This window comes from Pteropus vampyrus, unplaced genomic scaffold, assembly GCF_000151845.1.
Source record: "Pteropus vampyrus isolate Shadow unplaced genomic scaffold, Pvam_2.0 Scaffold207, whole genome shotgun sequence".
Taxonomy (NCBI): domain Eukaryota; kingdom Metazoa; phylum Chordata; class Mammalia; order Chiroptera; family Pteropodidae; genus Pteropus; species Pteropus vampyrus.
In genome coordinates, this window is record NW_011888988.1 from 2,364,904 (window position 1) to 2,379,345 (window position 14,442).

Here is a 14,442-nt window from a genome sequence, read left to right on the forward strand (position 1 = left end):
GGTGCTTGAGAGGAATAGCTGCAATATGGATGTACAAGCTCTTTGTAAACGTCTAATCGATCATTCAACTAATGGCAATTGGCATTTCCTGTTAATTGGAAGTACATGGAACTGCCCTGGGGTGCCTCCAAAAACTTAGAAATAGGGAAAATACAGCCCATTACTGGGAGCAGACGATTATGTCCGTGCACGATGGCTCAGAGAAGTGAGTCTTGGCCAGCAGCTGACTGATGATAGCTTCACTGGAGGCTTCAGTCATACTCATGGAAAGATTCTGCCAGCCGGAAAGGGAGGTGTTTTGGTCAGAGCTAGATGGAGAAACATCCAAAAGGCAAGTCTGGACGATCCCATTCAAGCAGTGACTGGGGAGGGACACCGTGTTCCAGCGATTTGCTTTGTCATGTCCAGTGGCAGAATATCCTTGTTGTGGGGCCGATGCCTCCGTCTCTCAGAGCTGGATGCCATCAGATGTCTGTGTTCTCTGGCCAATGCTCTGGCCCTGATTTCTTCCTCACTGAGCAACTCTCTCTGAGTAATTTGATTTCCTGTGTGGCTGACCTAGAGAGAAAAACGGGCTCTTGCTAGAGGCCCGAGTTACCTGAGAGGGGGCAGTTCTCACTCTAAATGGGTAAACTGGCATTCTGGTGTTAGAGATCAGTCTCCGGGAGCTGGTTAATGGGCATCTGACCCCAGACACAGCTCTGCCCCCGGTTTTGATGGTGGGGGGCGGGGGGTGGGGTGGGAGATCAGCCTGGCTGGGGTGACTTTGTCAGCGTACAGCTGCCTTGTCCAGGAGCTCACGCTTGGTATCACGGCTTACCGCGTGCAATGTTATGGTTTGATTTGATGCTCTATCTGGCTGAAGAATCTTTTTTTTCGTTTTCATTCCCCCACCCCCTCCCCTTTGACAGTAATCAGCTTGTTTTCTGTATCTGTGGGTCTATTTCTGTTTTATTTTGTTTATTCATTTATTTATTTTTTTAAAGGTTCCACAAATAAGTGGACTCATACACTATTCATCTTTCTCTGTCTGACTTATATCACTTAGCATAATACTCTGTAGGTCCATCCATGTTGTTGTAAATGGCAAGATTTCATTCTTTTTTGTTGCTGAATAATATACTATTATATTTATAATGGAATTCCATTTATATGTAAATTTAATAATATACAAATATATATATACACCACATTTTCTTTATGCATCTATTGATGGACATTTAGGATGCTTCCATATCCTGGCTATTGTAAATAATGCTGCAACGAACATAGGGGTGCATATATCTTTTTGAATTAGTGTTTTTGTTTTCTTTGGATAAATGTCCAGAAGTGGGATTGCTGGGTCATATGGTAGTTCTATTTTTAATTTTTTGAGGAACCTCCACAATGCTTTCCATAGTGGCTGGACCAATTTACAATCTCACCAACACCGTTTAAGGGTTCCCTTTTCTCCACATCCTCACCAGGACTTGTTATTTGTTGATTTATTTATGTTAGCCATTCTGACAGGTATAAGGCAATATCTCACTGTGGTTTTAATTTGCATTTCCCTGATGATTACTGATGTTGAGCATCTTTTCATATTTGTACTGGCCATCTGTATGTCCTCTTGGGAGAAATGTCTATTCATGTCCTCTGCCTATTTTTCAATTGAATTGTGTGTGTGTGTGTGTGTGTGTGTGTGTGTGTGTGTGTGTGTGTGTGTGTTGTATGACTTCATTATATATTTTGGTTATTAACCCTTATTGGATGTATCTGGCAAATATCTTCTTCCATTTAGTGGTTTATCTTTTTCATTTTAATGATTTCTTTTGCTGTGCAAAACCTTTTTAGTTTGATGTAGTCTCATTTGTTTATTTTTTCCTTTGTTTCCCTTGCTCGAGGAGATATATCCAAGAATATAATGCTAAGTGTGATGGCAAAGACTTTATTGCCTATGTTTTTTTTCTAGGATGTTTTATGGTTTGGGGTCTTACATTTAAGTCTTTAATTCATTTTGAGTTTTTTTTTTTTTTGTACATGATGTAAAGAAATGGTCCAATTTCATTTTATTGTTTTTACATGTATCTGCTCAGTTTTGCCAACACCACTTATTGAGGAGATTGTCTTTACCCCGCTGTATCCTTGCCTCCTTCGTTGTAAATTAATTGGACATGTAGGTCAGGATTTATTTCTGGATTCTCTATTCCATCCCGTTGATCTGTGTGTCTGTTTTTTTATGACAGTGCCATACTGTTTTGATTATAGTAGCTTTGTAGTATAGTTTGATATCAGGGCACATGATACCTCCAACTTTGCTTTTCATTCTCAAGATTGCTGTGGCTATTTGGGGTCTTTTGTGGTTTCACATGCGGGTTTTGGATTAGTTACTCTAATTCTGAGAAGAATGCTATTGGTATTTCAATAGGGATTATGTTGAATCTGTGTATTGCTTTAGGTATTAAGGACATTTTAATAATATTAATCTTTCTAATCCATGAGCAAGCTATATCCTTCCATTTATTTGTATCTTACTTAATTTCTTTCTTCAGCGTCTTATTAAGAGTACAGGTCTTTCACCTCCAAGGTTAAATTTATTCCTATAAGTATTTATTCCTAAATTTATTCCTATAAGTATGTATTCCTATAAGTATTTATTCCTAAAAGTATTTTACACTTTTTGATATAATCATAAATGGGATTATTTTCTTTCTTATTGCTCATTATTAGTGTATAGAAATACAATGAATTTCTGTATGTTGATTCAATATCTTGCAACTTAAGTTATTTATTAGTTCTAATAGTTTTTTTGTGTGTGGAGTCTTTAGGATTTTGTATACATAGTATCATGTCATCATGAGTTTTACTTCTTCTTTTTCAATTTGGATGTCTTTTATTTCCTTATCTTGTTTGATTGCTGTGGCTAGGACTTCCTATACTATGTTGAATGGAGGTGGATATAGTGGGCATCCTTGTCTTGTTCCTGATCTTAGAGGAAAGACTTTTGGCTTTTCACTGCTGAATGTGATGTTAGCTGTGGGTTCATCAGATATGGCCTTTATTATGTTGAAATGTTCTTTCTATACCCACTTTGCTGAGAGTTTTTATTAAAAGATGTTGAATTTTGTCAAACGCTTCTTCTGCATCTATTGAGATGGTCAGATGGTTTTAATCTTTTATTTTGTTAATGTGATGTATTGCATTAATTCATTTATAGGTGTTCAACCATCCTTGAATCCCTGGACTGAATCCTACTTGGTTATGGTGTATAATACTCTTAATGTACTGTTGAATCGGTTTTTCTAACATTTTGTTGAGAATTTTTGCATTGGCCAGAAATTCTTGACTGTAATAATTGATTTAGAGTGTGTGTGGCTATTAATATCAGTAGTTCAGGATAGACATACTAGAAGTGGCCAGAAGGTGGCAGTAAAAGCTAAGTAGTCATTTGAGAAATTCAAATTTGACAAAATTTTATTAGCCCAATTTTATTAGCCTTTCCTGCATAATTGAAAAGTATCGAGGTGGGGGTGGGGTGGTGGTGTTGCTTCCTGACCAGGGAGAGGTAGTCTATTCTTATGCAGTTTTCATGATGTCCCTTGAGTCTTACCACTTTAAGGTCTTTTCATGAAATTCTCTTGAAAACTTAAAACATTTCTTACTTTACTCTAGTTTTCAGATTTCATGTAGGACATGTTTTTATATATAGGCTGTAGATGAGCTCGTCATTGGATTTTAGCAGTAAGTAGTATCTACCAGCCCCTTAATTTCTAGATAAAGTGGACTTGACCTCTTGTTCCCTGGACTGAGCAGAGCCCAGTGCTCTCCTGAAGCCTCAATCATGGCCTCCTCCGTCTCTTTTCTCTTGCTTTTGTGGAGTTAATTATGTTTAGGGATCATCTTGCATTGCTCTAGTTATCACATGGTACCTGGCTCTTTTATTTGATTTGTACACACACACATACAGGCACACGTACACACGCACAAACAAAAATCTGTTCAGATAAAGCATTTGTGTGCGTTAGAGGATTTTAATAAAGGTTTGGAAGAGACCCACACAACTTAAAATTGACAATTCGATCTCCCTGGTTCTTTTGCCACGTCTGAAACTTGGCTCTGGTCTCTGGCCATACTACTCTGTCCTTTTCTCTGCCCCATCCTTTTTCTGCCCTTTATCTCTCAACAACAGAAACCATCCCGCTTTCTTACAGACCGATCTTTCTGAAACACAAAACAAATTATCTCCCTTTTTTTTTGCTTGGTTTCTTAGGTCTTTCACTATCTCGCTCCCGGTGCTGAAGCTGCATCACCGTTCCTGCAAGTGCTCCCTGCAGCCCCCTGCCCCCGATGGGGCCATTTCATATCCTCCTGCCATTGCTTTGAGGTTTCTTTCATCTCCCTAAATCCTCCTTCAAAACAGCTCACTTTGGGACCAGTTCCCCAGAACCCTCAGATTTAAATGATGCCTTCCTCCACCCTCCACTACAATAATGAATATTTTCGATTAGGAGAGAGAAGTTGAGTGTCTTAGTCCTGAATTGTCATCACCTTTGCAACACTGGTCACGTTAGGAGAGTTTAGATGGCTCAGTCATTGTAAAGTATTATTTACGTGCGAACCGTCCTGAAATCAAATTGTCATCAATGAGAAAAATGGAGGTCACTTAATTCAAATCAATTCAACAAAGTTTTATTAAGCCTCCAGAGGAAATCACTAGCCACACATTCATTTTCCAGACTTTCATGTGGCACATGTTGGGTGCTAGTAGATTAGAGAGTTACCTGAGGATCTTTGCCCTTTGAGGAGAGTTTGGTAATTGGCAGTGACTTTAGTTTTTTTTCTGATACCACTCTTTGCCTTGCAGAATAGAGTAATGTTAAGTTTTGCTAAGAGTCGTTTTTCGCACGACTTTTCGTAGAGGTGTTTATTTTAGCAGAAAAGCTTGGGGCTTTGCTTTCCTAACGAAGAGTGTTAGACTGGGCCGGGGAGATGGTTGCTCTTCCCTCGGAATCAAGCTAGCGGAGTATTGTTTCTTCAAGATTAAGTCGTGGTTGTCAAAATTATACCTGTGCTAATAAAATTAAAGGTCAATCCTATGGCACAAGATTTTTTTTTTTTTTTTTAATTCTCTGCGTGTTCTCTTTTTGAATAACTCATCAATGAGTGTCAGAATGAGTTTGGGAGGTTCCCTTTGAAGATCTGTCATATAACCAACAGCCTTAGCAAGAAAGGTGTCTCTTTTCTATACGTGAAAATCAGAAAATAGGAATGAACAGCAACAGAAAGGTAACCTCACTTTCCCCAAGAAAATCGCTATTTACACTTTATATATTTTTATATGTGAGTAAAGGGGGTACAGTGTGGATCTTCTAACTCAGAATTTATCAAACTTGACTGAACATAACTTCCCCAAAAACTTGTTTTACATTCAGATTTCAAGACTCTGGCCCAAACCTACTAATTTGTTAAGGAGAGATCTGGGAATCTCTGTGATTAACTGTTATCCTGATTTTTCTTAGGAGCAGATAAATTTGAGCTACGTTGTAACTGGTGAAGGTCCCGATGGGACATCTTCCTGGAGGGAGGCGTACTTCAGAGGCTGCGGGTTCCCAGCTATTCCGGGACTGATAAGCGAGTTCATTATTCTGCCTCCTGTCATTCTCCCTCTTCTTCTAATTGTCTCTCCATTTTACCTTTTCCAGATTTTACGTGCTCACAGGGAGGTGGAACTGTGCCGACTTAAGTCCATTTTGCTCCTTGTCCCCTGCAAATGCATTTGATTGGTGGGTGAGGAGGAAGTCGAGTGTTCTTGCCTGAAACTCAGGGTTTATATGGAGGATCTTAATGCCTACCCTTTTAAAAATTAAAACTTGGTATTTTGGAAAATCAAAAGCATAAATATATAATTAACCCCCATGTATTCATCACACAGGTTCAACAATTATTGGCTTGTAGCCAACTGTCTTTTATCAGGATTCTTTCCCATATTGTTTTGAATAATATCTCAGGTATCTTATCATTATCCATAAATATTTTAGACCAGTTAAAGTGGTTCACAGCAAAATTGAGAGGAAGGTACAAACAGGGATAACATACGTAACCCTGTGCCCACAGACGCACAGCCTCCCCGCTGTCAGCATCCCCCGTCAGAGAGGGTGCATTCGTTCAGCCGATGAACCAACACGGACACATCCCGATCAGCCAAGGTCAATAGTTTACATCAGGGTTCATTCTCGGTGCTCTGCAGCTCTGGGTTTAGACAAATACGTGATAACATGTATCTACTCATTTTTCTTTTGAACTTCAGAATCTTATAAGAGACAAAATATAGCAAACTGTAACTATTACCTCAATTTGACAGAGCTTAGGATCAAGGTGGTAATTTATAGTTTTTTCTTGAAAGAGCTCAAAAAGATCACATTTCTCGAGTTCATTATTGAATGGTGCTTCGCCGTGGTAAATCCATGGTAAATCCAGGTCTATGAGATTATGGGGATAAAAGGGAGCTTGGGCAAGGAATTGGAGACCGAGTGAAGAGAGGCGGGGTGAAAAGATCGAAAGTTAGTTGTTCTTACATGGTAAAGATGTAATGAAGCTCTGTGGGGGTACATTTGAGTTCTTGAAAATCTTAACTGCTCAGTGGTTAGAGTTTAGAGACCCATCTCCTAAGCTCATATAGTCAGAGAGCTTTTTAGCTCAGTGTTTAAGCACTAGCTGTTGTTGAAATAATATCTGTGTGCCTCATATCTAAATGGTAATGAAATGCTGACAAAACCAACCATTTGCTTTTTCTTATTCTACAACATCACCATGAGGGGAGAGGGATAAGACATTTGACATCTGATGTTTATTTTGAAAACCGAGTACACAAACATATGTCAGATAGCATAAGATTCTCATCTTTTTCCACTCTTTTTTTACTCGGTGTCTGACAAGCAGTTGGTGCTCAATAACTATGTATGAAATGAATGCAAAAATAAGTTCTTAATTCTGCTTGGCGCATCGAGAAGTAACAAGGAAGAGACCATATTTGAACTGGGATTTGAAGGATAAGTGGGATTTTGCCAAGAGGGAAACGTAGTGATAGGGCATAAAGGCAGGAGAAGACACTGAGTGAAGGGTTAATGGGACTAATGAAACGGACCTGTGAGTCTCTGAAGGCTGAGTCCCCACCTGGTTTGATATGTGATCTGTTTCTCATAGTATATCACTAGTGATTCAACAGTCAGGCACATGCTCGTTGAACAAATGAATGCCACCTGTGACTTCTTTGAGAAGAAGGGTTAGGTTAGACAAAATTAATCATGACTCTTGCTAATGAGAGAATCTTTTAAATACAAACCCAGGAATTTTTTTAAGTACTGAAAAATAGCTAAATTTTGTATTTTTGGATATAATGAGAGCTAATTCAATATATGTATGTGTAATAACTTTCAATCAGAGTAGAGTCATTTATATTCTTAGGTTGCCTTCTATCATATTGTATGCCTGGTGGAAGATGGCAACAAAATCTGTAGAGTTAACCCTGAAACCTTAGACCACATTTTACAAGGGAAAGACTAATCTTTAGGTCAAGGGGAAAGAATAATGAGCCATGCAACTTTCATAGTGATGATGATCAACAGCAAGACAGCAAAATCATTCAATTCTGGTACAAACACAATTTTTTAAAAAATTAAACAATACAGATGTTATAATTATAACACTTTAAAAACCAGTATGCATTTTTTTCTATAGGTTTGTGAACTAGTTATTAAAATATCAAGAAAAAAACAAATTTAAACCCTTTGTGTCTTGATCCATAAAAAATATTCAATAACAGATAAATAGAATACTTGTTGCATATTGAAAAATATGTGGCTTATGGTTCCATCCATATTGGTGTAAAAATCTCCAGTTACCTTGTCTTTAATTAGATCTAGACATAGAGTTATATTAAGTTCCTATAAAAAAATCAACCCTTTCTTTAGCCCAGTTCTATATGAAAGTACTAACAAATGTATAAATGGTGACTCATAAAACGTAGACTCAGCTGTGGATTTTAATTCCTATGCCTCAGATATGACAACTGTACAAATTAAAGGCAGCGTTTGCGACGAGAAGCAACTTCTCCCCGATCACACGTCCCGTTAACAGGGAAAGGAATTCTCTGAAGCTGCGTAGCTGAGAGCTCGGATGGGCCCCGTGCCCACGCTTCCACGGGCCTCCTGCAGCCTTCCGTTCTCCAGGCTGATCGTTTTTAGTTCCGGAAGCATCATGCCCTTCAGTTAGTCATTCTTACTCACGTTCTGTCATTTTTGGCTCTAGGATTTTTTTGACGAGAGCCTGATGGTGGTTCTTTCTGGAGGATTTTAGAAGCCACCTCATTGCCATCTCAGCCAGTGGAACTGATTCGTCTTTGTTCAGGGTAGTCATGTGCCCCACCAAATGCTTTTAAGAGGGTACTGCTAGCGCATAAATCCTACTTCTCGATGAATGTACGCACGTATATACACATAATACACATATGTACATACGTGTATGTTTACGCACATATGTCAGCTTTTTTTCATCTTGACTCTTATCAGACACATCCAAGAATGCTGCAATTTTATACCCGGCCCTTCCAGCAAATACGATTGTAGTCTGGTTTCCAAAAGTCCGAAGACCCTGTCTGACCATTCCTGAATGGGAATGAGGGATTCCTGGGGTTTTCTCCTTGTAGGACATGTGGCTTTCAAATTCGAACCACTATATGCCATTGCGCAAACTGAATATTGAGAAAATGGCTTATGTGTTTCTTCTGGCACAGTTACCATTTACAGCCACATAGTCCATAGTAGTGACATTCTTTCGAAGATCCTCATGTAACATCAAGAGGGCCAGACAGTAATATTTTCTGCTTGCACTTCCTTAAGGCTTAGTTATTTCCTTCTGAATAACGCATGGATGACCTGGTCAGTGGCACTAACCTGCCCTGCAATACTTCCTGCACCCTGCAGAAGGCGGTCTTGAGGTCGGACTGCGTGTGGCCCCTAGTCATCTTCTCCAGGGCTTCCTCACACGCTTTGCCCTTGGCCTTCTCCTTGTGGGTACTGCTCTGGCAGACTTGTCTCACCTGCTCATGTGGCTGCTGAGGCCAGTGAGGACGGGGCCAGCAGCTTGCCCAGGTCTGAGGTCTCATGTCAGCCTGGAGCCCAAGGCCCTCCTCCTTCCCCCAGGGCAAAGAGGTCGAAGTGACGACTGGCCAGGAAGGCCAGGAGAGGCCGTAGTTGGTAGAGCACACCGAGCCCCAGCTGGAGTTGTGGGTCACTCCCAGTGGGGACAGGCGGACCTGTAGGGGCCATAGTGTGCATCTCAGGCCTCACATCTTAGCCAGCACCTGCACCCTGTGTTCCTCTCACCCCAGAAAGGTGCTGCTGAGGCCAAGAGGCCACTGGCTACTGCAGGTTGGGGCCCTTGTATTTTTATTTTGTGACAGCTTTATTGTGATATAGTTCACGTACCATATAATTCACCCATTTAAAGTGTACAGTTCAGTGGCTTTTAGTGTATTTGGATATGTGTAACTCTTACCACTGCCAATTTTAGATCATTTTATCACCTCAGAAAGAATCTCCACCCTGTAGCTACCACCCTCCCATAATCCCCTCCTGCCCTGCACCCAGGGCAGGAGGGGATTAATTTTCTGTCTTTGTTTCTGTCTGTTTTTCTATTCTGGACATTCATATGAATGAAATCATATAATATATGGTCTTTTGTGTCTGGCTTATTTCACTTAACATGATGTTTTCAAGATTCATCCATGTTGTAGCACGTGTCAGTTTTTCATTCCTTTCTACGGCTGGGTGATAGTTCGTTGTAGAGTAGACCACAGTTTATCTGTTCTTCTGTCGATGGACAGATGCGTTGTCTCCAGCTTTTGGCCGTTACGTATAATGCTGCTGTGGACATTCGGGTATAAGTTTCTGTGTGGATGTTTTCCTTTCTCTTGGGTATATACCAAAGAGTGGAATTGCTGGGTCATGTGGTAACTCTATGTTTAATTGTCTGAAGAACTGCCAAACCGTTTTCCAAAGCAGCTGCACCATTTTACGTTCCCACCAACAGTATATGATCGTTCCAGTATTTCCACATCTTTGCCAACTTTTGTTGATTTGACTTTTTGATTCTAGCCATCCTAGTGGGTGTGAACTCATGCAAGGTTTTGAAAGGGTTTAGGCTGGATTTTCCCTTTCTAACAGTTTTGCAATGCAATATAGATGTTTTTAAGTGTGCCTTTTCCTCGTATCTATAAAAGCATGCCTACTAAGAAGCCCCGTTGCCTGTCACAATAATAAAGGAGATTTTATATTTGTGAACCTAAAAATTTCATTGGTCAAAACCAACGTGGGTGACTTTTAAACTATAAGAGTTGACGGGAAGGAGAGTGGGTGGAGAAGGGGGAGCAGGTGGCATATCTCCTGGAATGTTGCATCTTTCCCAGGAGATGGCTCTACTTCCTCTTGCTGAATCTAACGGGTCCCTGTGTCTTTCAGGAGGACTGGCATTGGCCCAAGTGCTCTTTTTCTATGTGAAGTACCTGGTGCTTTTCGGCGTCCCAGCTCTGCTCATGCGCCTGGATGGACTCACGCCTCCCCCGCTTCCTCGCTGTGTGAGCACCATGTTCAGTTTCACAGGGATGTGGAGGTCAGTGGCTTGGTTTATTACAGCCCTTCAGGAGTGTCCAGTGGGAGGAGCCACGATTTGGTCAGCTTCAAAGGGCTCGGGCCTCTGTCCCTCACTCAGGCTGTAATAGGCACTTCAGTTTCTTTATCTGTCTAACAGGATAATTTATACTTTCTGACCTCTTGAAAATATTGTCAGGCTACATAGCTATGTGAGGTAAGAAAGTTTCTCACCAAGACATTGTGCAGATGCGTAAAGAGTTATGTCTAACATGCTTTCTTACTAACTTGAGACATGCTGCTATATATGGATTATTTTTTTGCTGTCTTTTTCTTGACATCTCTATTTATGAGACTGTTGATTAAGAAAATAGACTTAGGATAATAGCATAGGCCAGTGTCGGCACATACTAGCTCTCAGATCTAGAGCAATTTACTAAATCTTTCTAAGTTTCCATTTTTTAATTTCCTAGATGATGATGATGATATGATGATGATGATGATTGATGATGATGATAAATAATACCTATCTCCAAGAGTTGTTGTGGAGATTAAATAAGCTAATGCATTCAAAGCATCTGGCACGTAGTAGATGTTAACAGATGTTAGCTTTTACCCGTACATTAGTCCTATACTTGGCGCACATGGGTAGACAGATGCTTATCCTAAGTTTTCTTACTCTTCCTGACTTGGCCCCAGGTCGGCCTGGAGTCTTTGTTCCAGAAGATCCCACAGCCCCGCTGCTCTTTCCAGTCGCCCTCCAGGGGGCCTTGCTTGCTGCTTCTTTCTTCCTCATCCCTTCCAGTACGTAACAAGTGACAGGCTTGCTTTTGCACTTGCCAACTTAGTGTAAGAGCCTTGGGATGGGGCCTTGCACGTCCATGGGAGTCGGTGCCTACTTACATTTTGTTCTTTAGGCGTCTCCATTTGCCTCACCCTAGTGTTGGCCTTACTTACAGCTGCCATTTTGGCTCATTTATGGGGCTCGTTCAGTCTTACATTTCATCTCTGTGGCAGAAGAGTAAAGCGTAGGCGGGGAAGAGCTTAGTGACTGTTACCACGTCTAATATTGTCATTAAAAAAGGAGTGGACATCACACAACGTCCCGGTGTCCCATAGTAGATTATCGTAGATGCTGAATTTATCTATGCCTCTGTAAACATTAAATTTTTGATCCAGGTTGCTTTTTTGGGATTAGAAATGTCATCTGGTTATTGCAAAGAATATTAGACAATTGCTTTGATTAGCCCATAATTACTTCATTGAATGTCATTGGTTGCCCAGCCTTTAAAAAATTTTTATTTTATTGTTTCAAGTATACAGTCCATTGGTTAGACATTTATATGGTTTGTGCAATGATCCCCTGATAGCTTTTTCTCCCCTCTGGCTCTCCACCTAGCCATCACATTAATGCTAACTGCCTTCCCTATGACATGCTCCCCATCCCTAGACCATCTATCGACTACTGATTTGTACTTCTTTAACTCTTCACCCCTGTCTCCCAGCCCCCCAAACCCCCTCCCCTCTGGCCAGCACCAGATTGTCCTCTATATTTGTGAGTCTGCTTTTTTAGTTTGTTCTTTTCGTTCCTTAGATTCCACAAAAAAGTTAAATCATATGATATTTGTCTTTCTCTATCTGACTTATTTCACTCAGCATAATAACTTCTAGGTCCATCCATGTTGTTGCGAATGGTAGGATTTCAGTTTTTTAATGGCTGAATAATATTCCATCGTATATATGAACCACAACTTCTTTATTCAGTTGTCCGTTGATGGGCATTTCGATTGCTTCCATATCTTGGCTATTGTAAATTATGCTGCCAAGAACATAGGGGTGCGTAGATCTTTACGAACTAGTGTTTTGATTTTCTTTGGATAGATACCCAGAAGTGCAATTGCTGAGTCAAAAGGTATATCCATTTAAAATTTTTCTGAGGAACCTCCATACTGTTTTCCAATTTGCAGTCCCACCAGCAGTGTTTGAGGGCTTCCTTTTCTCCACATCCTCACCACAGGTTGCCAGATTTTAATGGCAAGGTTAGCAAAGGCGCTCTCTCTAGCTAGGGGGCCAGGGAGTGGTTGGAAGGCTCTGTTAACTTTTGACCTACTCGTAAAAGTAATTTACTGAATAAATGGGTCAGGACTCAGCATGATTTGGGGGATGTGTCTCAAGTGCCTGGTGTGTTCCTAGCATGATCCCTCTGCCTCCTTGCTGTGAATGCTTGCACTAATGCATTTCTCGGGAAGCACATTCTCCTAAAAGGGCTTCTCCAGTGTCAGTTGGCATAATAAAAAACCATGACTTCCGGGCAGGCATGCTGGCTCCAGGCTCCTGGCTCAGTGTCCGTAAATAATAGCCCATCGATTATCATAAGAGGCAGTTTAGACAGTTAACTGTATTTCACACTGAGATTGGTTGTCTTCTTGTCCTTTATTATTTTAATTAATTAACTAATTAATTTTTTTTTTTTGTCCAAGACCCTCAGTTGTATACAAACCACAGAGGTGGAGAGAATATGTCTGCCAAGCCCTGTCATTCTTCACTAGAACTAGACTCAAATAGACCCCAGGTTGCTGACGTATTCTTTCCTCCTCTTAGTTACCACTTGGGCAAGAGAGTAATAATGAAAAGTTACTCTGAGGAGGACGAGGCTCCAGGGTGGCCCCTGGGAGGCATATGGTTCTAAAGGGAGATGCTCACAAGGGGGCAGATAACGAAATAACACGCATGGTCTTTCCTGGGAGCGACCTAGACTTTTATCCTGTCTTCCTTTACCGTGCATGGGTGCCAGTTTACCCCTTTACATTCGTTTTAGTTTTTTGAAGGTTTTTCTCTTTTGCCAGTTATACTTGGAAATGGGCGAATTTGTGGGTCTTTATTTTTTTGTACACAGTGACCATCCCACATTAGGTAGTTGAGTTTAGCAAGGAACTTAAACTCTCTCTGGCTGTAGTGCACAATTAAAGGCTCAGCAGAAGTCATTTTTTTATTGATAAAAGGATAAAACTTATAGTTTATCTTTTGTGCTGTTTGCAGGTGCTCCTCCATGCTTAGGAGGACGTGTCCCGTGCCCATGTCCAGGGTCCAGTAGCACAGTCCTACGCTGGCCCTGGTCCCCATTCTCTAACTGTCCTCTGTACGAATGCACGGCAGGAGAAAATAAAGTTTCGAGTTTGTAGTTTTCATTTACATCTAACTTTACATTAATATTTCTGGGGCATCTATTGAGGCCTTGCTGCAGACAGGGAATTGCTCCCTCTTCCTGGATACTGATCTGAGCAGAATCGTGTCAGGAGCAAATGCAGAAGCTGGAAATGCAGACCTTTCTGCTGGACCGTGGCAGCCACCTCCAAGGTGACCCACAAAAGGCAGGGCGGATGGGAAGTTGAGGGAAGAGATTTGCAAACAACCTCCAGAGATGGTTTAATGGTTCCCCTGAACTTCTAGAAAATCCACACCGAATGAAGAGGTTTAGAACTGATGATGAGAGACGAATTTTTAGCCTCTTATTTTAAAGGAGTCGTACATACCTGGACCCCGTGCTGACTGACTGCACTGTCTTTCAGTCTTCTTAGCAGTGAGAGAAGACTTGAGGCTGGCAGTCCACCACATTAGAAGAATCTGAGCTCTACATCATAGAGCAGATGAAATTGGCCATCAGCAGAGAGAGAATGTTCCCTGACGTGACAGTCGAAATTGGTCATGCAAAATTACTATTCACTCAGGTGGCCCAAACCTGAAAGTGAGGATCTCTATGGGTTTGTTTATTTTACTTTTTCCTTCTAGCTCTTCTCTTTCATATAATTTCTGCTCC

The 14,442-nt window shown here is 40.9% G+C and overlaps 1 protein-coding gene across 6 annotated transcripts in view; it reads left to right on the top strand.

Annotated features, from left to right (window-relative positions):
• Nucleotides 1–14,442, top strand: part of HHAT (hedgehog acyltransferase) — a 243,721-nt gene that overhangs the window by 86,556 nt on the left and 142,723 nt on the right. For 4 of the 6 annotated variants that reach the window (XR_896593.2, XR_002783344.1, XR_002783343.1 and 1 more), the window contains exon 7: nt 10,497–10,647. Coding sequence is in view for 1 of the 6 variants with exons in the window: in XM_011372461.2 (XP_011370763.1) it covers nt 9,967–10,006; nt 10,448–10,647 (240 nt within the window). In the remaining 5 variants the exon portion in view is untranslated. Of the gene's footprint in view, nt 1–9,966; nt 10,007–10,447; nt 10,648–14,194; nt 14,382–14,442 lie in introns of those variants that run through there. The other 2 variants (XR_002783341.1, XM_011372461.2) reach the window with 2 other exon arrangements.